At 45.0% G+C, this 25,814-nt stretch overlaps 1 protein-coding gene across 5 annotated transcripts in view; it reads left to right on the top strand.

Annotated features, from left to right (window-relative positions):
• LOC120058519 (peripheral plasma membrane protein CASK-like) overlaps positions 1 to 25,814 on the top strand; it is a 229,900-nt gene that overhangs the window by 193,469 nt on the left and 10,617 nt on the right. For 3 of the 5 annotated variants that reach the window (XM_039007236.1, XM_039007234.1, XM_039007235.1), the window contains 8 exons: positions 3,117 to 3,305; positions 4,126 to 4,204; positions 4,956 to 5,041; positions 5,542 to 5,610; positions 6,308 to 6,382; positions 14,875 to 14,910; positions 22,643 to 22,839; positions 24,468 to 24,583. In XM_039007236.1, the coding sequence (XP_038863164.1) occupies positions 3,117 to 3,305; positions 4,126 to 4,204; positions 4,956 to 5,041; positions 5,542 to 5,610; positions 6,308 to 6,382; positions 14,875 to 14,910; positions 22,643 to 22,839; positions 24,468 to 24,583 (847 nt within the window). The remainder of the gene's footprint in view (positions 1 to 3,116; positions 3,306 to 4,125; positions 4,205 to 4,955; positions 5,042 to 5,541; positions 5,611 to 6,307; positions 6,383 to 14,874; positions 14,911 to 22,642; positions 22,840 to 24,467; positions 24,584 to 25,814) is intronic. The other 2 variants (XM_039007238.1, XM_039007237.1) reach the window with 1 other exon arrangement.

The raw sequence follows: 25,814 nt of genomic DNA, 5'->3' as shown, positions 1-25,814 counted from the left end.
TTGCCCCCCTCCCTCCCCCGCATATAGCGAAATTGTGTGTACTTAACGTTACACATGCACTTATGAATGTAGCCCCCTCTCCTTTGTACGCTGCCGCTACTGTCTGTTATCATCTATGCATAGTCACTTTAATAACTCTACCTACATGTACATATTACCTCAATTACCTCGACTCAGGTGCCCCCTCACATTGACTCTGTACCGGTACCCCCTGTATATAGCCCCGCTATTGTTATTTTACTGCTGCTCTTTAATTATTTGTTATTCTTATCTCTTACCTTTTTCTAGGTCTTTTCTTAAAACTGCATTAAGGGCTTGTAAGTAAGCATTTCACTGTAAGGTCTACACCTGTTGTATTCGGTGCATGTGACAAATACAATTTGATTTGATTTGAAATAGCATTCTAGTTTTTATATTTCCAACGTGTCAAGTAATTATCTTTTGTTTCTCATGATTTGGTTGGGTCGGTTTGTGTTTGTGAACAGAGCCCCAGGACAGCAACACAATTAGACCCAACCAAATCATGAGAAAACAAAATGAGAATTACTTGACACACTGGAAAGAATTAACCGAAAAAAACAGAGCCTTGCTATTGAGAAAGGCTGCCGTAGACAGACCTGGCTCTCAAGAGAAGACAGGCTATGTGCACACTGCCCACAAAATGATGTGGAAACTGAGCTTCACTTCCTAAACTCCTGCCAAATGTATGACCATATTAGAGACACATACTTCCCTCAGATTACACAGACCCACAAAGAATTAAAAAATAAATAATATTTTGATAAACTCCCATATCTATTGGGTGAAATTCCACAGTGTGCCATCACAGCAGCAAGATTTGTGACCTGTTGCAACAAGAAAAGGGCAACCGGTGAAGAACAAACACCATAGTAAATGCAACCCATATTTATGTTTATTTATTTTCCCTTTGGTACTTTAAATATTTGCCCATTGTTAGACATAATATGACATTCTAAGTTTGGAATGTTTACTGTAAAATGTTATTGTTAATTTCACTTTTGTTTATTATCTATTTCACTTGCTTTGGCAATGTAAACATATGTTTCCCATGCCAATAAAGCCCTTAACTTGAAATTGAATTGAGAGAGAGGGAGTTGGGGCCGAGCAATACAGACTGCACTGTGAAGGGAGAGAGAGTTGGGGCCGAGCAATACAGACTGCACTGTGAAGGGAGAGAGAGTTGGGGCCGAGCAATACAGACTGCACTGTGAAGGGAGAGAGAGTGGTGGGGGGGAGAGATGGAAGGAGGGTTTTGGAAAGAGGGAGAGATTGTGAGTGAAATGGAGTGGTCAGTGAGTCGTGTAGATCTGACCTGGAGCCTAGCTCTACACGGTCTGACCAAAATGGAGGGAGGGAAAGAGGGAGGAGAGAGATGGAGAGAGGGAAGAAAGAGGTGTGGGGAACGGAGAGGCAGAGGTGGTGATACGAGGGAGGCAGGCACCATTAGGTACAAGCTGCCACATCCCTAGACACACACAGACAGGGGCATGTGTGTCCCCAGCCTGCCTCTCTCTCATGAGCACGTTACAGAAGGCCCAGCTTTCTCCCTCGTCCACCACTCACTCTACTAGCTACTGATACTGGTGAGGACCTAACGTTCTAATTCTGTAACTGTAGAATTCAATTTTTGGTCAACTTTACTCCGGATCAGATATTCTAGAACTCTGGGGTTGACTTCAGAATGCTTTTGTTTAGGAATTCCAGTTCCACAGATGTTTTCCCTCTTTTATCATCTTGCACCCAAAATAAGTACATGAGTGTGTCTAGCTTTTAAAGTTCCTGTTGTAGTATAGCGTAGTTGGCTGAAGGTGTCATCATTTCTGGTCAAACCTGAACCCTGCCTAATATAAGGTAATGACACTGGTCTATGTTGTGTCCATAGCAGTGTTCAACTGAAGGTAGCATGCACTTTGTTACTGTGCTGAAATCACCTCAGACCAGGTTGTTAAGATAAAGCTATCAGTGGACTGTCACTTTAAAGCCTCTCTGTCTGGGGGTAGTTCACTTCAAACCCAGGATCTTGCTCTCATTAGGGGTCTCAAGACTCACACACACACACACACACCTTCTGCACTCCTGTGGTAATGTGTGTGCGTGCGTGCGTGCGTGCGTGCGTGCGTGCGTGCGTGCGTGCGTGCGTGCGTGCGTGCGTGCGCGTGTGTGTGTGCTCCCTGTGGGGATGTAGTTTAATGAGAGTCAGAGAGGCTGCCGCTACCTTCATGTCTCACTCTCTGATCTCCTTCTGTGTGTGTGTGTGTGTGTGTGTGTGTGTGTGTGTGTGTGTGTGTGTGTGTGTGTGTGTGTGTGTGTGTGTGTGTGTGTGTGTGTGTGTGTGTGTGTGTGTGTGTGTGTGTGTGTGTGTGTGTGTGTGTGTGTGTGTGTGTGCTTGTGTGTGCGTGCTTGTGTGGGTTAGTGTGCGTGTGTGTGAGTATGTGTGTGTATGTTTGAACGCTCAGTAAGTGTGTGGGATGACTGCGTGCGTTAATAAAAGAATGTGATAGTAGTCTTTGTTGTGGTTTTATTACTGCATGCCTCCTCTCAGAACATCACTCTGTCATCTAGTAAAGTAAAGCTGGTTGTCTTTGGGTAGTGCCATCAGTAGACTCACACCAAAGCTGAGAGAGAGAGAAAAAGAAAGAAAGCGAGAGAGAAAGAGAGAGAGACAGAGAGAGACAGAGAGAGAGAGAGAGAGAGAGAGACAGAAAGAGAGAGAGAGAGAGAGAGACAGAAAGAGAAAGAGAGAGAAAGAGAGAGAGAAAGAGAAAGTTGTTACTCTTGTCCCGTTGACAATTTTGATTCTCATTTTTATTTTTATGTTGTAAATATCCAAAATAGGCTTTGGCAATATGTACATTGTTACGTCATGCCAATAAAGCAAATTGAATTGAATTGAATTGAATTGAAAGAAAGAGAAAGAAAGAGAGAGAGAGAGAGAGAGAGAGAGAGAGAGAGAGAGAGATGTGTTATAGTGAGTATAGTACTTGATGTGTGTCTAGGTCAGCCTTGCTGTAGACCCTTGATGGCGATCTATCTCCCTCTCTCTGTTTCTCTCCTCTCACTCACTCCCTCCCCTCATCTCCCAATACCCCTTCCAGGCATTGCTCCAGACCCATGATGTGGTGGCCCATGAGGTGTACAGTGATGAGGCTTTGAGGGTGACCCCCCCGCCCACCTCGCCCTACCTGAACGGAGAATCTCCCGAGAACACCAACGGAGACATGGACCTGGAGAACGTGACGAGAGTACGCCTGGTTCAGTTCCAGAAGAACACTGATGAACCTATGGTACGACACACACACCCACATGTACATACACATTCACAGACACACACACACACACACTCACACACACTCACAGACACACACACACTCACACACACACTCACACACACTCACAGACACACACATGCACACACACAGACACACACACACATTCACACACACATGCACATATACATTCACAGACACACACGCTCACTCACTCACTCGGTCATTTTACGCACACACACACACTCACACTCACACTCACACTCACACTCACACTCACACACACTCACAGACACACACACACACAGGCACGCACACACACACACACATTCACTTGCACATATACATTCACAGACACACACTCACGCACGCTCGCTCACTCACTCACACATACACACACACACACACACACACACACACACACACACACACACACACACACACACACACACACACACACACAGACACACACACACACACACACAGACACACACATGCACACACACAGACACACACACACATTCACATTCACAGACACACACACACACATGCACATTCACAGACACACACACACACATGCACATTCACAGACACACACACACACACACACAGCACATACACAGACACACTTACACATGCACAGGTTATATGACATGACGCAAACAAACAGGTTCTGCCATTGCAAGCATAAACAAAGGCAGTATTTATTATCACACATGGCCCACAAGCAGTCATACACACTCCGTTCTTTTCTCCATAATCTTCCCCTCAGCCTGGCACCTCAGTCTCTGACCCTAAGCTTGACCTTTAACCCCTGACCCCTGTCTTCTCTCTCCAGGGCATCACGCTGAAGATGAACAATCTGAACCACTGTATCGTAGCCAGGATAATGCACGGAGGAATGATCCACAGACAAGGTAGCCAGCCATCTCATTCTATTACACAAACAGATATTGTCATTATTACTGGTCAATAGACTCGACTATTAAACATTATTACTAGTCAACAGACTATTATGGTCATCTTTATGACAGTGTCTGTAGATTGTTCCAGGACGTCTTCATGACAGTGTCTGTAGATTGTTCCAGGACATCTTCATGACAGTGTCTGTAGATTGTTCCAGGATGTCTTCATGACCGTGTCTGTAGATTGTTCCAGGACATCTTCATGACAGTGTCTGTAGATTGTTCCAGGACGTCTTCATGACAGTGTCTGTAGATTGTTCCAGGACGTCTTCATGACCGTGTCTGTAGATTGTTCCAGGTCATCTTCATGACCGTGTCTGTAGATTGTTCCAGGTCATCTTCATGACCGTGTCTGTAGATTGTTCCAGGACGTCTTCATGACAGTGTCTGTAGATTGTTCCAGGACGTCTTCATGACAGTGTCTGTAGATTGTTCCAGGTCATCTTCATGACCGTGTCTGTAGATTGTTCCAGGACGTCTTCATGACAGTGTCTGTAGATTGTTCCAGGACGTCTTCATGACAGTGTCTGTAGATTGTTCCAGGACGTCTTCATGACAGTGTCTGTAGATTGTTCCAGGACATCTTCATGACCGTGTCTGTAGATTGTTCCAGGTCATCTTCATGACAGTGTCTGTAGATTGTTCCAGGACATCTTCATGACAGTGTCTGTAATGTAATGACTGTCTGTCATGTGTTTTGTAGGAACGCTGCATGTAGGAGATGAGATCAGAGAGATCAACAGCATCAGTGTAGCCAACCAGACAGTAGAGCAACTACAGAGGATGCTGGTGAGTGTGTGTGTGTGTGTGTGTGTGTGTGTGTGTGTGTGTGTGTGTGTGTGTGTGTGTGTGTGTGTGTGTGTGTGTGTGTGTGTGTGTGTGTGTGTGTGTGTGTGTGTGTGTGTGTGTGTGTGTGTGTGTAATGACCGACGCTGGGGTCGAGAAGCAGGTACGGGGAGTTGACATTTAATTAGGAACAGATAAAGAGCAAGACATGAACAGCGTCAGCACACGGATACACAACGAAAAATGACAATCAACGCAGCAGTGGAGAACAGAGATGGGGAACTGACAAATATAGGGGAGGTAATAAACAGGTGATTGAGTCCAGGTGACTCCAATAATACACTGATGCGGGTGATGGGGAAAGGCAGGTGTGCGTACTGATTGTGGCAGGAGTGAGTAATGCTGGGGAGCCTGGCTCCTTCGAGCGCCAGAGAGGGGGAACAGGCGTGACAGCTTGTGTACTTGTGTATTTAAATGCTGAGTGTGTGTTTATGTGTCCACAGAAAGAGATGCGAGGCAGCATCACCTTTAAGATAGTGCCAAGCTACCGGACACAAGGATCCTCCTGTGAGGTAACGCACCGCCCTTTCCCTCTCCCCCCTCCCTTCTCTCCTGGCGACCCGTCCTGTTGACGTTGGGGATGTTTAAACTTCTGACCGTTTGACTAACCAACTGCCTGCCTGGTGGCTGAATATGTGTGTGTGTGCGTGTGTGAACTTTTCCCTCGGGTGGGGTTCTGTGTGTTCTGCTGTGTTCTGCTCGGGGCTGGGTCAGACACACTGCACACCAATTTCACAACCAAGATACCGGAACACCCCGCACCCTACCCTGACCTCTGTCACCTGTCACCTGTCACCTGTAACTGTGATCTGGCACCAACCACACACAGATCCCCAGTCTGGCCAGTCAGTCACACAGAGACCAGAATGTAGTTGTGCTATCTGATGATTAGCCTCACAGCTAACGTTCTAGCCTGACCTTGATGAGCCAGTCTTTGTGAGCCTACTGCCCCTCTGTGGCGAGATGGAGATGTGCAGGGATCATTGCTATTACGATTAGTAAGTAAGATAGTCATGTTGATTTGATTGCACACCTTATGAGTTCATTGAAGACAGTCATTTTTACTTGTTTATCATGGAGTGTGAAATGTGTTTTCCTTTGTATTGGTGAACAAGTAGATAGTCGATAGAGTGTGTGTGTGTGTGCGTGTTGAGTATGTGTGCGTGTTGAGTGTGTGAGTGTGTGTCTGACCTATGCGTCTTGTTACAGACAGAGTCCCCCTCCAACTCCAGGCAATCCCCTGCCAATGGCACTGGCCACTCCAGTGTTAACAGTTTCATCTTGGTAAGGACCCCCACCCCCCACCTCAGCCCCTGAACACCAAACCAAACACCAAAACTGCCCCCTTCTCCCCTAAGTCGACCAACACAGACCTTTGACTCAGTTGTTGTTTGTATCATAATATATTTTTCCAGTTTGATGAAACCCCCTCTCCAACATGTATTTTTGTTTCCTTTTTCAGTTGTATATCACATTCAATTATGATACTGGTACAGATAATGTCACTCCTCACCATCATGGCTAGCTGTTCAGACCAGCCTTCAACCTTTAACCTCTAGCCAAATTTCCGATATCTCCGTTTACAAATTGGTGTGCTGTAAAACGCTCCCTTGTGCTGCCATGTGTTGTAAAAATGCTGTGCCTTTCTGCTGACACCTTCAGTACACAAAATAACTGGGAATCCTCACACAGTCACACACAAAGCTCTGGCCCTATGCAGCTCTGTTCCTATACATCTCTGTTCCTATACATCTCTGTTCCTATACATCTCTGTTCCTATTCAACTATGTTCCTATACAACTATGTTCCTATACAACTATGTTCCTATTCAACTATGTTCCTATACAACTATGTTCCTATTCAACTATGTTCCTATACAACTACTTCCAATATTATCCACTACATTCACTAAGGATCCAGACAACAAGCCTACCTTTACGTACCTACCTACCTATATCTACGTACCTCTACCTACCAACCTACCTCTACCTTCCTACCTACCTACCTCTACCTACCCACATACAGTGCATTGCAAAAGTATTCACCCGCCTTGGCGTTTTTCCTATTTTGTTGCATTACAACCTGACATTTAAATTGATTTTTATTTGGATTTCATGTAATGGACATACACAAAATAGTGAAAATTGGTGAAGTGAAATGAAAAAAATAACTTATTTCAAACAAAAAAAAATGGAAAAGTGGTGCGTGCATATGTACAGTATTCACCCCCTTTGCTATTTTATTTATTTATTTCACCTTTATTTAACCAGGTAGGCTAGTAGGCAGTAAATCTACCTTTAACCAGGTAGGCAGTAAATCGAATAATTACAATTTAGCAGATTAACACTGGAGTGATAAATCATCAGATGATCATGTGCAAGTAGAGATACTGGTGTGCAAAAGAGCAGAAAAGTAAATAAATAAAAGCAGTATGGGGGGTGAGGTAGGTAAATTGGGTGGGCTATATACCGATGGACTATGTACAGCTGCAGCGATCGGTTAGCTGCTCGGATAGCAGATGTTTAAAGTTGTTGAGGGAGATAAAAGTCTCCAACTTCAGAGATTTTTGCAATTCGTTCCAGTCGCAGGCAGCAGAGAACTGGAAGGAAAGGCGTCCAAATGAGGTTTTGGCTTTAGGGATGATCAGTGAGATACACCTGCTGGAGCGCGTGCTACGGGTGGGTGTAGCCATCGTGACCAGTGAACTGAGATAAGGCGGCACTTTACCTAGCATAGCCTTGTAGATGACCTGGAGCCAGTGGGTCTGACGACGAACATGTAGCGAGGGCCAGCCGACTAGGGCATACAGGTCGCAGTGGTGGGTCGTATAAGGTGCTTTAGTAACAAAACGGATGGCACTGTGATAAACTGCATCCAGTTTGCTGAGTAGAGTATTGGAAGCTATTTTGTAGATGACATCGCCGAAGTCGAGGATCGGTAGGATAGTCAGTTTTACTAGGGTAAGTTTGGCGGCGTGAGTGAAGGAGGCTTTGTTGCGAAATAGAAAGCCGACTCTAGATTTGATTTTGGATTGGAGATGTTTGATATGAGTCTGGAAGGAGAGTTTGCAGTCTAGCCAGACACCTAGGTACTTATAGATGTCCACATATTCTAGGTCGGAGCCATCCAGGGTGGTGATGCTAGTCGGGCGTGCGGGTGCAGGCAGCGAACGGTTGAAAAGCATGCATTTGGTTTTACTAGCGTTTAAGAGCAGTTGGAGGCCACGGAAGGAGTGTTGTATGGCATTGAAGCTCGTTTGGAGGTTAGATAGCACAGTGTCCAAGGAAGGGCCAGAAGTATACAGAATGGTGTCGTCTGCGTAGAGGTGGATCAGGGAATCGCCCGCAGCAAGAGCAACATCATTGATATATATATATGAAACCCCTAAATAAGATCTGGTGCAACCAATTACCTTCAGAAGTCACATAATTAGTTAAATAAAGTCCACCTGAGTGCAATCTAAGTGTCACATGATCTGTCACATGATCTCAGTATATATACACCTGTTCTGAAAGGCCCCAGAGTCTGCAACACCACTAAGCAAGGGGCACCACCAAGCAAGTGGCACTATGAAGACCAAGGAGCTCTCCAAACAGGTCAGGGACAACGTTGTGGAGAAGTACAGATCAGGGTTGGGTTATAAGAAAATATCCTAAACTTTGAACATCCCACGGAGCACCATTGAATCCATTATTTCAAAATGGAAAGAATATGGCACCACAACAAACCTGCCAAGAGAGCCGCCCACCAAAACTCACGGACAAGGCAAAGAGGGCATTAATCAGAGAGGCAACAAAGAGACCAAAGATAACCCTGAAGGAGCTGCAAAGCTCCACAGAGGAGATTGGAGTATCTGTCCATCGACCACTTTAAGCCGTACACTCCACAGAGCTAGACTTTACGGAAGAGTGGCCAGAAAAAAATAAGCAAACATGTTTGGTGTTCGCCAAAAGGCATGTGGGAGACTCCCCAAACATATGGAAGAAGGTACTCTGGTCCGATGAGACTAAAATGTTGCTTTTTGGCCATCAAGGAAAACGCTATGTCTGGCGCAAACCCAACACCTCTCATCACCCCGAGAACAACATCTCAACAGTGAAGCATGGTGGTGGTTTTTCATCAGCAGGGACTGGGAAACTGGTCAGAATTTAAGAAATGATGGATGGCGCTAAATACAGGGAAATTCTTGAGGGAAACCTGTTTCAGTCTTCCAGAGATTTTGAGACTGGAGGTTCATCTTCCAGCAGGACAATGACCCTAAGCATACTGCTAAAGCAACACTCAAGTGGTTTAAGGGGAAACATTTAAATGTCTTCGAATGCCCTAGTCAAAGCCCAGACCTCCATCCAATTGATAATCTGTGGTATGACTTAAAGACTGTACACCAGCGGAACCCATCCAACTTGAAGGAGCTGGAGCAGTTTTGCCTTGAAGAATGGGCAAAAATCCCAGTGGCTAGATGTGCCAAGCTTATAGAGACATACCCCAAGAGACTTGCAGCTGTAATTGCTGCAAAAGGTGGCTCTCCAAAGTATTGACTTTGAGGGGTTGAATAGTTATGCAAGCTCAGGTTTTCAGTTTTTTTGTCTTATTTCTTGTTTGTTTCACAAAAAAAAATATTTTGCATTTTCATAGTGGTAGGCATGTTGCGTAAATCAAATGATACAAACCCCCCAAAAATCCCTTTTAATTCCAGGTTGTAAGGCAACAAAATAGGAAAAATGCCAAGGGGGGTGAATACTTTCGCACATCACTGTACCTCCACTTACCTGTACCTACCTATACCTACAGTGGCAAGAAAAAGTATGTGAACCCTTTGGAAAACCTGGATTTCTGCATAAGTTGGTCATAAAAATGTATCTGAACTTCATCTAGGTCAAAATAATATATAAACACAGTCTGCTTAAACTAATAACACACAAACAATTATACGTTTTCATGTCTTTATTGAACACACCGTGTAAACATTCACAGTGCATGGTGGAAAAAGTATGTGAACCCTTGGATAACTGGTTGACCCTTCTTTGGCAGCAATAACCTCAACCAAACGTTTTCTGTAGTTGCGGATCAGACCTGCACAACAGTCAGGAGGAATTTTGGACCATTCCTATTTACAAAAACTGTTTAGGGTCAGCAATATTCTTGGGATGTCTGGTGTGAACTACTCTCTTGAGGTCATGCCACAGCATTTCAATCGGTTTGAGGTCAGGACTCTGACTGGGTCACACCAGAAGGTGTATTTTTTTCTGTTGAAGCCATTCTGTTGTTTATTTACTTCTGTGTTTTGGGTAGTTGTCCTGTTGCATCACCCAACTTCTGTTGAGCTTCAATTGGCGGACAGATAGCCTAACATTCTCCTGCAAAATGTATTGATAAACTTGGGAATTCATTTTTCTGTCAATGATAGCAATTTTCCAGACCCTGAGGCAGCAAAGCAGCCCCAAACCATGATGTCCCTCCACCATACTTTACAGTTGGCATGAGGTTTTGGTGTTGGTGTGTTGTGCCTTTCTTTCTCTACACATAGTGTTGTGTGTTCCTTCCAAACAACACAACTTTAGTTTCATCTGTACACAGAATATTTTGCCAGTAGCGCCGTGGAACATCCAGGTGCACTTTTGCAAACTTCAGATGTGCCGCAATGTTTTTTTTGGACAGCAGTGGCTTCTTCCGTGGTGCACTCCCATGAACACCGTTCTTGTTTAGTGTTTTATGTATCATTTACTCGTTAACAGAGATGTTCGCATGTTCCAGAGAATTTAGTCTTTAGTCTTTAGCTGACACGCTAGGATTCTTCTTAACCTCATTGAGCATTCTGATCTGTGCTCTTGCAGTCATCTTTGCAGGACGGCCACTCCTTGGGATAGTAGTAACAGTGCTGAACTTTCTCGATTTACAGACAATTTGTTTTACCGTGGACTGATGGACATCAAGGCTTTTAGAGAACATTTTGTAACCCTTTCCAGCTTTATGCAAGTCAACAATTCTTAATCTTAGGTCTTTTGAGATCTCTTTTATTCGAGGCCTGGTTCACATCAGACAATGCTTCTTGTGAATAGCAAACTCAAATTTTGTGAGTGTTTTTATAGGGCAAGGCAGCTCTAACCAACATCTCCAATCTCGTCTCATTGATTGGACTCCAGGTTAGCTGACTACTGACTCTAATTAGCGTTTGGAGAAGTCATTAGCCTAGGGGGTTCACATGCTTTTTCCAACCTACACTGTGAATGTTTAAATTATGTATTCAATATAGACAAGAAAAATACAATAATTTGTCTTATTAGTTTAAGCACACTATGTTTGTCAATTGTTGTGACTTAGATGAAGATCAGATCAAATTTGGTGACCAATTTATGCAGAAATCCAGGTAATTCCAAAGGGTTCACATACTTTTTCTTGCCGCTGTATCTACCTACCTACCTATACCTACCTACCTATATCTACGTACCTGTACCTAACTATCTACCTAAATCTACGTACCTGTACCTACCTACCTACCTAAATCTACGTACCTGTACCTACCTACCTACCTACCTACCTACACCTTTCTATACCTATACCTATCTACCTATACCTACCTACATCTACCTACCTACATCTACCTACCTATACCTATATATCTACCTACCTACATCTACCTACCTATACCTATATACCTACCTACACCTACCTACCTACCTACCTATCTACCTACCTACATCTACCTATCTATACCTACCTACCTACCTACCTACCTACCTAACTACATCTACCTACCTATACCTACCTACATCTACCTACCTCTACCTACTTACCTGTACCTACCTATACCTATACCTACCTATACCTATCTACCTATCTACCTATACCTACCTACCTATACCTACCTACCTACCTACATCTACCTACCTACCTACCTACCTCTAACTACCTACCTTCCTTTACCTACCTACCTCTAACTACCTACAGTGCCTTCGGAAAGTATTCAGACCCATTGACTTTTTCCACATTTTGTTACTTTACAGCCTTATTCTAAAATGTATTAACTAAAAAAAATCTACATACAATACCCTATAATGACAAAATTAAAACAGGTTTTTAGACATGTTAGCAAATTTATAAAAAATAAAACAGAAATACCTTGTTTACATAAGTATTCAGATACTTTGCTATGAGACTCGAAATTGAGCTCATGTGCATCCTGTTTCCATTCATCATCCTTGAGATGTTTCTACAACTTCATTGGAGTCCACTTGTGGTAAATTCAATTGATTGGACATGATTTGGAAAGGCACACACCTGTCCCACAGTTGACAGTGCATGTCAGAGCAAAAACCAAGCCATGAGGTTGAAGGAATTGTCCGTAGAACTCTGAGACAGGGTTGTGTCGAGGACAAGTCTCTGAAAAGCCTTAGGCGGGCCAGCCAGAGCCCGGACTTTAACCCGATCTAACATCTCTGGAGAGACCTGAAAATAGCTGTGCAGCGACGCTCCCCATCCAATCTGACAGAGCTTGAGAGGATCTGCAGAGAAGAATGGGAGAAACTCCCCAAATACAGGTGTGCCAAGCTTGTAGCGTCATACCCAAGAAGACTCGAGGCTGTAATCGCTGCCAAAGGTGCTGAGTAAAGGGTCTGAATACTTATGTAAATGTGATATTTCCACAACATTTTCTAAAAGCTTGTTTTTGCTTTGTCATTATGGGGTATTGTGTGTAGATTGATGAGGGGGAAAACTATTTAATCCATTTTAGAATAAGGCTGTAACGTTTAAAAAAATGTGAAGAAAGTCAAAGTGTCGGAATACTTTCCAAATGCACTGCACCTACCTACCTACCTCTACCTACCTACCTACCTAACTACCTACCTACCTACCTACCTACCTACCTACCTACCTACCTACCTACCTACCTACCTACCTACCCACCTAACTCTCTACCTACATAGCTACATATACCTACCTATACATGCATACCTACCTACCTACCTCTACCTACCTATACCCACCTACCTATACCTCTACCTACCTATACATACATACATACATACATACATACATACATACATACATACATACATACATACATACATACATACATACATACATACATACATACATACCTACCTACCTACCTACCCCCCTAACTCCCTACCTACCTCTACCTACCTACCTATACCCACCTACCTATACCTCTACCTACCTACCAATACATGCATACCTACCCCTACCTACCTACCTACCTACCTACCTACCTACCTACCTACCTACCTACCTCTACCTACCTCTACCTACCTCTACCTACCTCTACCTACCTCTACCTACCTATACCCGCCTACCTATACCTCTACCTGCCTACCTACCTATACATACATACATACATACATACCTACCTACCTACCTACCTACCCCCCTAACTCCCTACCTACCTACCTACATATACCTACCTACCTATCTACATATACCATCCATTGTAGATTATTGATTGATGAGGATGTGTAGATTGATGAGGGAAAATGTGAAAAGGTCAAGGGTCTGAATACTTTCTGAATGCACTGTACCTAGTTACTTATACCTACCTATCTACCTATACCTATACCTAACTACCTATACATACATACATACCTACCTACCTATGCATACCTACCTACCTACCTCTACCTACCTATGCATACCTACCTACCTATGCATACCTACCTACCTCTACCTACCTATGCATACCTACCTACCTACCTCTACCTACCTGCCTATCTACATACACCATCCATTGTAGATTATTGATTGATGAGGATGTATAGATTGTAGATTGATGAGGGAATATGTGAAAAAGTCAAGGGGTCTGAATACTTTCTGAATGCACTGTACCTAGTTACCTAACTACACCTACCTACCTACATATACCTACCTATACCTACATATACAGTTGAAGTCAGGAGTTTACATACACTTAGTCATTAAAATTTGTTTTTCAACCACTCCACATATTTCTTGTTAACAAACTATCATTTTTGCAAGTCCTTTAGGACATCTACTTTGTGCATGACACAATTAATTTTTCCAGCAATTGTTTAGAGACAGATTATTTCACGTATAATTCACTGTATCACAATTCCAGTGTATCAGAAGTGTACATACACTAAGTTGACTGTGCCTTTAAACAGCTTGGAAAATTCCAGAAAATTATATCATGGCTTTAGAATCTTCTGATAGGCTAATTGACGTCATTTGAGTCAATTGGAGGTGTACCTGTGGATGTATTTCAAGGCCTACCTTCAAACTCAGTGCCTCTTTGCTTAACATCATGGGAAAATCCAAAGAAATCAATATATGTGGAGTGGTTGAAAAACGAGTTTTAATGACTCGAAACTAAGTGTATGTAAACTTCCGACTCTAACTGTATGTCCAGCTCTTGCATTAACTGTTCTTCGTTGTATGTAAACTTCCTGACTTCAACTGTACCTACACCTACCTATGCATACAGACCTTCCTACATACCTACCTACCTAAATAACTACCTACCTGATAGCTGTAAACTTCGGTGCTGAAATTGCTTTCCTGCTCTCTGCTGCGAGATTTGTCCAGCAGAAGCTCTGCTCTAACACCCAAAAGCTCAACTCTGTCTGTATGGCTAACTGAGAATCACTGTACCCTCTCTCTCTTTAAACATTGGTGACATGAGGGTAGGGAATGTGTGTTTGACTGTCTTCTGTATACAGTATTATGGTGTTGTTGTAGCAGTTCCCCTGCCTCTCTCTGGTGTAAACTCTCTGTCTCTGTCACTGCTGGCGTTTTCTCTTCAGGATCTGCCGTCATCCGTCCAACCCAAGAGTCGACAGGTGAATACCAGCACTCTCTACCTTGTGAAACACACAGCTGAACTGTAACACACAACCCCTCACAAGTCCTCCATTCATTTCCCCTCATCCAATTTCTACACATCTGTGTGTGTGTGTGTGTGTGTGTGTGTGTGTGTGTGTGTGTGTGTGTGTGTGTGTGTGTGTGTGTGTGTGTGTGTGTGTGTGTGTGTGTGTGTGTGTGTGTGTGTGCGCATATGTGCACAGACACAGTGTGTTTGCGAGTTCACATGCGCCCCCCCCCCCCCCCCCCATTGACTAACTGCCAAGGTCAACCCATATGAGTAGACTCCATTCACTTACAATGTTGTTAATATACTGTGGCTACAGACTGATCTCCAAGCTGTGTTTAGAGCAGGATAGTGTCTGCTAGACAGGATAGTGGATCATGTGTAGAGCTACTGTAAGCCATGACCTCTCCCAAAGAAATACTACTGGATATTGGTCTCAATCCAATACAATTCAGACTCCAAATCTTCCCCAGCTGCTTACATATGTCATACCTTGTCTGTAATCTTCCCCAGCTGCTTACATATGTCATACCTTTGTCTGTCTGTCTGTCTGTCTGTCTGTCTGTCTGTCTGTCTGTCTGTCTGTCTGTCTGTCTGTCTGTCTGTCTGTCTGACTGACTGACTGACTGACTGACTGACTGACTGACTGACTGACTGACTGACTGACTGACTGACTGACTGACTGACTGACTGACTGACTGACTGACTGACTGACTGACTGACTGACTGACTGACTGACTGACTGACTGACTGACTGACTGACTGACTGACTGACTGACTGACTGACTGACTGACTGACTGACTGACTGACTGACTGACTGACTGACTGACTGACTGACTGACTGACTGACTGACTGACTGACTGACTGACTGACTGACTGACTGACTGACTGACTGACTGACTGACTGACTGACTGACTGACTGACTGACTGACTGACTGACTGACTGACTGACTGACTGACTGACTGACTGACTGACTGACTGACTGACTGACTGACTGACTGACTGACTGACTGACTGACTGACTGACTGACTGACTGACTGACTGACTGACTGAACTGACTGACTGACTGACTGACTGACTGACTGACTGACTGACTGACTGACTGACTGACTGACTGACTGACTGACTGACTGACTGACTGACTGACTGACTGACTGACTGACTGACTGACTGACTGACTGACTGACTGACTGACTGACTGACTGACTGACTGACTGACTGACTGACTGACTGACTGACTGACTGACTGACTGACCTGACTGACTGACTGACTGACTGACTGACTGACTGACTGACTGACTGACTGACTGACTGACTGACTGACTGACTGACTGACTGACTGACTGACTGACTGACTGACTGACTGACTGACTGACTGACTGACTGACTGACTGACTGACTGACTGACTGACTGACTGACTGACTGACTGACTGACTGACTGACTGACTGACTGACTGACTGACTGACTGACTGACTGACTGACTGACTGACTGACTGACTGACTGACTGACTGACTGACTGACTGACTGACTGACTGACTGACTGACTGACTGACTGACTGACTGACTGACTGACTGACTGACTGACTGACTGACTGACTGACTGACTGACTGACTGACTGACTGACTGACTGACTGACTGACTGACTGACTGACTGACTGACTGACTGACTGACTGACTGACTGACTGACTGACTGACTGACTGACTGACTGACTGACTGGAGTTCCAGGCCTCCAGTGCTGCCCCTCACTCCGGCTCCTCTCTCCCTAGCTCCCCTGCCTAGACTAGGGACACGGAATGGCTTGTGCCCCCCTTTACTCACCAATATCCAGACCTTCCCCTTAAGACAGAATACAGATTGTAATGGGGCATCCCGAAATCAGATCAAAGTCTGGTGGCCTCTAGCCCTGGTCTTTGACAGCTATAGGGTAGTGCAGGCTTTTGTTCCAGCCCAGCAATAACACCCCTGATTCTACTTGTTACGGTATCTATTATTATTGTTGATAGCTAGCTGATACAGTCTGCTCACCCTGTGGGTCAACAGGACCAGAGCTGGTTTAGGACAGTCTGCTCACCCCGTGGGTCAACAGGACCAGAGCTGGTTTAGGACAGTCTGCTCACCCTGTGGGTCAACAGGACCAGAGCTGGTTTAGGACAGTCTGCTCACCCTGTGGGTCAACAGGACCAGAGCTGGTTTAGGACAGTCTGCTCACCCTGTGGGTCAACAGGACCAGAGCTGGTTTAGGACAGTCTGCTCACCCTGTGGGTCAACAGGACCAGAGCTGGTTTAGGACAGTCTGCTCACCCTGTGGGTCAACAGGACCAGAGCTGGTTTAGGACAGTCTGCTCACCCTGTGGGTCAACAGGACCAGAGCTGGTTTAGGACAGTCTGCTCACCCTGTGGGTCAACAGGACCAGAGCTGGTTTAGGACAGTCTGCTCACCCTGTGGGTCAACAGGACCAGAGCTGGTTTAGGACAGTCTGCTCACCCTGTGGGTCAACAGGACCAGAGCTGGTTTAGGACAGTCTGCTCACCCTGTGGGTCAACAGGACCAGAGCTGGTTTGGGACAGTCTGCTCACCCCGTGGGTCAACAGGACCAGAGCTGGTGACTAACTGTAACTTTGTAACCAAAGAGTATATACCTAGTTTGCTTTGATTAGTAAAATCCTAGCTGTAAACTAATGGCACAGGCATTGTTTAAACAGTGATGCTCCATCACCCTCCTCCTCACCCCTTTCATCATTGTCTTTGTGGACCCCAACAGAAACACCATCACTGACTGTCTGTGTAGACTCAAACGCCCATCTTAAACCCATACACCAGCGCAAACCCAACGAGTAACTTGACCTGAGCTTTAATCTAATAAACCTAACCAAACCTTATCCCAGGAGAGTTGCGTACATCCAGTGTGTAGATGCCACCAGTAGAGATCGCCCACAGTAGCACTGTCTCACTGAGACAGGGCTGCAGTTACAGCACTGAACTGCACAGTCGCACATTAAACGGCATTACACGTCAGTCTCTAATCAGATAACTAAGACCCATGCATGGGCAGTATTGGACAGTTTGGAGGGGGTTACTGGCTCCTCAAGCCCTCTATAATCTCACCCGTTAGCATGTGACATCATCATCCATTATGATCTCTCAATTTGAAACCCATAAAATTGTTTTTGGATTCCTGTTACTGAATGCATTCTACCTCCCTTCCTTGATCAGCAATCACTGATCTGACACTGTTGAATAGGTTAAAGCTCATCCATGTATTTCACCAATCTAGTCATTTCAGATCTTTTAAAATTAAGGCAGGAACAAAGGAAGGAATATGTGTTCAAAATAATTCCAACGGGCCAGTCTCATCATTATAAGAAGGAAGGAATACGTGTTTAAAAGCATTCCAACGGGCCAGTCTCCTCATTATAAGAAGGAAGGAATACGTGTTTAAAAGCATTCCAACGGGCCAGTCTCATCATTATAAGAAGGAAGGAATACGTGTTTAAAAGCATTCCAACGGGCCAGTCTCCTCATTATAAGAAGGAAGGAATACGTGTTTAAAAGCATTCCAACGGGCCAGTCTCATCATTATAAGAAGGAAGGAATACGTGTTTAAAAGCATTCCAACGGGCCAGTCTCATCATTATAAGAAGGAAGGAATACGTGTTTAAAAGCATTCCAACGGGCCAGTCTCCTCATTATAAGAAGGAAGGAATACGTGTTTAAAAGCATTCCAACGGGCCAGTCTCCTCATTATAAGAAGGAAGGAATACGTGTTTAAAAGCATTCCAACGGGCCAGTCTCATCATTATAAGAAGGAAGGAATACGTGTTTAAAAGCATTCCAACGGGCCAGTCTCATCATTATAAGAAGGAAGGAATACGTGTTTAAAAGCATTCCAACGGGCCAGTCTCCTCATTATAAGAAGGAAGGAATACGTGTTTAAAAGCATTCCAACGGGCCAGTCTCCTCATTATAAGAAGGAAGGAATACGTGTTTAAAAGCATTCCAACGGGCCAGTCTCCTCATTATAAGAAGGAAGGAATACGTGTTTAAAAGCATTCCAACGGGCCAGTCTCCTCATTATAAGAAGGAAGGAATACGTGTTTAAAAGCATTCCAACGGGCCAGTCTCCTCATTATAACCAGGGTTGGGGTCAATACCATTTAAATTCCATTTCAGAGGATGAATTGAATCCTCTTTGACAGAAACAGGCAATTCATGAAATGAAGTCCATTTCAATTTATCCTCTGAATAAAATGAATTGAAGTGGAATTTATGTCCAACACTGAAAGTGACATCATCCATGTTAATCCATCACCATAGTAGCATTAATGCTTAACATTCTCTATCTCCCCCACGCTCCACTCACCGTACTGTGTGTGTAGACACTCTGTAGTCGTTTTACTGCATGATGTGTGTGTGGTGCTTTCACATCCTAGATGGTCGTACCCAGACCTCCAATCAAGGATAAAATGTCCGTCAAGGTAAGATATAGTGTTGCCTCCACAGTGCTACACCATTGAGATAAAACGGCAGACATCCTAGGAATTGTTTTATCTCTATGGCTAAACCATAGTTATTCCCTTAGATGACTGTAATAGGAATTTTCTCCTAAACAACATCCCATATAGTAGAATCTAACAGTCTAAGACGACTAAAACCACAATGAAAAACCACAGCCTTTTGATTATTGTAACTAGTCAAGTCTTACTGTATTCAGAGTGCATTATCACAAGGTCTCAATACCCTTCTCAGAGAAATGTAATAAATATGAACATATGAACAGGTCTTCTCAGACACTGCACAAGACTGGTACTCTGGTGGTAAAGGTGTGTTGAATCAGTCAGTGATACAGAACATATGTTTTAACAAGTCCAAAGAGAGATTCTAAAGAGACAACCCTGTGTTAACGATCCCTGGGAGATTCTAAAGAGACAACCCTGTGTTAATGATCCCTGAGAGATTCTAAAGAGACAACCCTGTGTTAACGATCCCTGGGAGATTCTAAAGAGACAACCCTGTGTTAATGATCCCTGAGAGATTCTAAAGAGACAACCCTGTGTTAATGATCCCTGAGAGATTCTAAAGAGACAACCCTGTGTTAATGATCCCTGAGAGATTCTAAAGAGACAACCCTGTGTTAACGATCCCTGTGCCATTTATATCAGTCAAATAAAATCACATTTGTTCATGAAGCCCTTTTTACATCAGCAGATGTCACAAAGTGCTTATACAGAAACTGAGCCTAAAACCCCAAACCGCAAGCAATACATATGTAGAAGCACAGAGGCTAGGATAAACTCCCTAGAAAGGCAGGACCCTAGGAAGAAACCTAGAGAGGAACCAGGCTCTGAGGGGTGGCCAGTCCTCTTCTGTGTATTGCCTCTGAAGAAAGATGCTGATTAAAACCACAACTCGTGTTTTTTGTACCAGGCAGCCACATACACACGCTACTGCCCACTAGGGCCGGGCGATATGGCCAAAATATTATATCACAGTATGTTTTTTTAAATTGGACGGTATGACGGTATTTGAATAATAAAAGTTCTACATTTGCTTTATGACTAGTGAGTGACCCTAGGGTGGCAACACATACATTCTAAGTGATTTCAATGAGTCTTTCTCCATTCTGATTGGTTTATACTGTTCAATTCAACTTCAACCATAACAAATGTCAGCACTTTTATCATTTCTGCATTTCCTGCACTCAATTGCAGGGTGGAAAAAGTACCCACTTGTCATACTTGAGTAAAAGAATAGATACATTTAATAGAAAATGACTCAAGTAAAAGTGAAAGTCACCCAGTAAAATATTACTTGCGTAAAAGTCTAAAAGTATTTGGTTTTAAATATACTTAAGTATCAAAAGTAAAAGTATAAATAATTTCAAATTCCTTATATTAAGCAAACCAGATGGCACCATTTTTATTTTTATTTTTTTAATTTACGGATAGCCAGGGGCACACTCCAACACTCAGACATAATTTACAAACAAAGCATTTGTGTTTAGTGAGTCCTAGTAGATGACCAGGGATGTTCTCTTGACAAGTGAATTGGACCATTTTCCTGTCCTGCTAAGCATTCAAAATGTAACGAGTACTTTTAGGTGTCAGGGAAAATGTATGGAGTAAAAAGTACAGTATTGTCTTGAGGAATGTAGTGAAGTAAAAGTTGTCAACAATAGTAAAGTAAAGTACAGATACAAAAAAAATGACTTAAGTAGTACTTGAAAGTATTTTTACTAAAGTAGTACATGAAAGTATTTTTACTAAAGTAGTACTTGAAAGTATTTTGACTTAAGTACTTTACACCACTGCTCATTAGAGATAATTTCCACACTGCCACGTAGGGCTGCACGATATGAGCAAATAATCTTGGACTTGGACCAAATATTGCGATTTGACTTGCGATTTGACTCTCGTGGTTGAGGAACATCAAATGCGCTCCTTGAGTGACAGGGGGCGTGGCTAGGTCTGTGTGGAAAGTGGCACAGAGAGAAAGAGTGGAGAGAGATGACTCAAGTAGCGAAGTAAACTATAAAAATGGACATAACACACGGCGCATTACATTTAACAAACCAAACATTCAAATACCTGTATAGAAGATAAAGTAAAAACCCAAACCGGTCCCTACATCAGTACCGGTGTATCATAAAATCCGGTATACCGCCTAGCCCTACCGCCCATAGGGAAAGGTCTCCAACCTGGCAACCTATTGGTCTGTACAGCCAGACCCCACTCCTCCCCCTCCATGTCTCCAACCTGGCAACCCATTGGTTTGTACAGCCAGAAGTGACTACTCCCTCTCCAGGTCTCCAACCTGGCAACTCATTGGTCTGGACGCCACTCCTCCCTCTTCAGGTCTCCAACCTGGCAACCCATTGGTTTGTACAGCCAGAAGCCACTCCTCCCTCTCCAGGTCTCCAACCTGGCAACCTATTGGTCTGTACAGCCAGACCCCACTCCTCCCCCTCCATGTCTCCAACCTGGCAACCCATTGGTTTGTACAGCCAGAAGTGACTACTCCCTCTCCAGGTCTCCAACCTGGCAACTTATTGGTCTGGACGCCACTTCTCCCTCTTCAGGTCTCCAACCTGGCAACCCATTGGTTTGTACAGCCAGAAGCCACTCCTCCCTCTTCAGGTCTCCAACCTGGCAACTGGACAGAGAGGCTAATTTATACCACACAGCTATTTCTTTGAGTGTCCCCCGTGAGGTAAAACTACCCATAGGGAAAGGTCTCCCATCTGGCAACCAATTGGTCTGTAGTATTGTGGTGTCTCTCTTGTCGTGATGTGTGTTTTGTCCTGATTTTATTTAATTTAAAATGTTTAATCCCAGCCCCCGTCCCCGCAGAAGGCCTTTTGCATTTTGGGAGGTCCTCATTATAAATAAGAATTTGTTCTTAACCGACTTGCCTAGTTAAATAAAGGTTAAATAAAATAAACAGCCACACACCACTCCTCCCTCTCCTGGTCTCCAACCTGGCAACCGGGCATCACAGGAAATTATCTCCTCAACACAACTGCTCTCTCTCTCTCTCTCTCCCGCCCGCCTCCCTCTCTTTCCCTCTCCCTCCCTCACTCACTCTCCCTCCCTCTTTCTCTCTCCCTCACCCTCTCCCTCCGTCCCTACCTCATCAGTGACTCATTCAGCCCACTCCATCTTGACCTCTAGCTGACCCCTGTCTATGTGTCTCAGATCTACGTGAGGGCCCAGTTTGAGTATGACCCCTCCAGAGATGACCTCATACCCTGCAAGGAGGCTGGGATTCCCTTCCGGGTTGGTGACATCGTCCAGATCATCAGTAAAGATGACCACAACTGGTGGCAGGGCAAGCTGGAGAACACTAAGAACGCCACCGCAGGGCTCATACCCTCACCAGAACTACAGGAGTGGTGAGGAGACACACACACACTGAACACCAGAACTACAGGAGTGGTGAGGAGACACACACACACTGAACACCAGAACTACAGGAGTGGTGAGGAGACACACACACACTGAACACCAGAACTACAGGAGTGGTGAGGAGACACACACACAGCCCAGACACGTATACATACATACACACACACACACACACACACACACACACACACACACACACACACACACACACACACACACACACACACACACACACACACACACACACACACACTGAACACCAGACCTCCAGGAGTGGTGAGGAGACACACACACACACACACACACACACACACACACACACACACACTGAACACCAGACCTCCAGGAGTGGTGAGGAGACACACACACACACAGCGATAGAACCCAGATCTCCAGGAGTGGTGAGGAGACACACACACAGCGATAGAACCCAGATCTCCAGGAGTGGTGAGGAGACACACACACAGCGATAGAACCCAGATCTCCAGGAGTGGTGAGGAGACACACACACAGCGATAGAACCCAGATCTCCAGGAGTGGTGAGGAGACACACACACAGCGATAGAACCCAGACCTCCAGGAGTGGTGAGGAGACACACACACAGCGATAGAACCCATATCTCCAGGAGTGGTGAGGAGACACACACACAGCGATAGAACCCAGACCTCCAGGAGTGGTGAGGAGACACACACACAGCGATAGAACCCAGATCTCCAGGAGTGGTGAGGAGACACACACACAGCGATAGAACCCAGATCTCCAGGAGTGGTGAGGAGACACACACACAGCGATAGAACCCAGACCTCCAGGAGTGGTGAGGAGACACACACACACACACACACAGCCCAGACACGTATACACACACACACACACACACACACACACACACACACACACTGAACACCAGACCTCCAGGAGTGGTGAGGAGACACACACACACACACACACACAGCCCAGACACGTATACACACACACACACACACACACACACACACACACACACTGAACACCAGACCTCCAGGAGTGGTGAGGAGACACACACACAGCGATAGAACCCAGACCTCCAGGAGTGGTGAGGAGACACACACACACACACACACACACACAGCCCAGACACGTATACACACACACACACACACACACACACACTGAACACCAGATCTCCAGGAGTGGTGAGGAGACACACACACACACAGCGATAGAACCCAGACCTCCAGGAGTGGTGAGGAGACACACACACAGCGATAGAACCCAGATCTCCAGGAGTGGTGAGGAGACACACACACAGCGATAGAACCCAGACCTCCAGGAGTGGTGAGGAGACACACACACAGCGATAGAACCCAGATCTCCAGGAGTGGTGAGGAGACACACACACAGCGATAGAACCCAGATCTCCAGGAGTGGTGAGGAGACACACACACAGCGATAGAACCCAGATCTCCAGGAGTGGTGAGGAGACACACACACACACAGCGATAGAACCCAGACCTCCAGGAGTGGTGAGGAGACACACACACAGCGATAGAACCCAGATCTCCATCAAAATCTAAAGAGAATCAGGTGGGGATTTAGTTTAGCTCTCATTGTGTGTATTTCCGGCCATGTTTACAGGCGTGTGGCGTGTATAGCCATGGAGAAGACCAAGCAGGAGCAGCAGGCCAGCTGTACCTGGTTTGGCAAGAAAAAGAAACAGTACAAGGACAAGTACCTGGCCAAGCACAACGCAGGTACACACACACACACACACACACACACACACACATGTGGTCAATGGCGTGCATATACCATACAGTACAGTACACAGTCATGCAGTCAGAATGTTCCTCAGCTGTTACTTCATGGAATGTGAGGGTCTCACGTGTGAGAAGGTGGTATGAGGGAAATGGAGAGGGAGGTGTGGTCAAGGAACAAGGGAGAGGTGGTGAGGGAATGTGGGACCAGGGAGGACAGGGAGAGCAGGGAATTCACCGGCTCCAGTGACACAGTCACGCCAGAAATAGCAGGGAGACCTGGTGCTGGGGCGTAAGGGCAAGCTCAGATATGAGGGTGTGTGTGAGTGGGCAGTTATCAAATTGGTATGTACAGTACAAGTGTGTGTTTGCTGCGTGTGTGCGTATGTGTGTGTGTGCGTATGTGTGTGTGTGTGTCTGTGATGTCTGGTGTCTGTGATGTCTGGTGTCTGTGATGTCTGGTGTCTGTGATGTCTGGTGTCGGTGGTCTCTGGTGTCGGTAGTCTCTGGTGTCTGTGTTCTCTGGTCTCTGTATTCTCTGGTCTCTGTGATCTCTGGAGACCAGGCCAGGGTCAATGTGCAGGAGAAACTGACACTGCCATGTGCGTCTATGGAGCAGCTCAAATGACAACAGTAACCAGTAACAGCAGAGCAGCACTGACCAGAGATCAGCTGTCAGCCTCTCCACCAATCCTGTTCACTGAGAAGCCTGGAGAGGAGAGGGTATTATATAGATTTTGTTGTTGGGAGAATTACTTTTTTTGTCAGTTAATTGTGTAAAGATGTTTGCACATGTCAGCCTACATCTGCACTGAGCTGTTCCCAAAAGATTATGGGAGTTGAGCTGGGTATCGGGCACAGCTGGGTGTATGAGGAGCAGGTTGGCATTTAAAGAGATGACTCGTGTACTGGAAGCAGCTCTGCAGAGTGGCCACTAGTTAGCATAGCCACAAAGTCATAAAATCTGATTTTAAACATAACCCTAAAGTTAACCATGCTGCTAGCCCTAAGGCCAAACCCTGACCTTAAATTAAGACCAAAAAGCAGATGTTTGTTTTCATGTATTTTTACGATGTAGACAATTTTGAAACCGCTCAGTTCTGCCTCTAGGGCAAGACTGATGACATTAAATGTCAACGTGCGTATGAGGAGGGGGAGCAGGGACAGGGAGGGGAATAGGGACAGGGAGGGGGAGCAGGGACAGGGAGGGAGAGAGGGACAGGGAGGT

Source organism: Salvelinus namaycush, chromosome 13 (genome assembly GCF_016432855.1).
Source record: "Salvelinus namaycush isolate Seneca chromosome 13, SaNama_1.0, whole genome shotgun sequence".
Taxonomy (NCBI): domain Eukaryota; kingdom Metazoa; phylum Chordata; class Actinopteri; order Salmoniformes; family Salmonidae; genus Salvelinus; species Salvelinus namaycush.
This window is presented reverse-complemented; position numbering and strand designations above follow the sequence as displayed.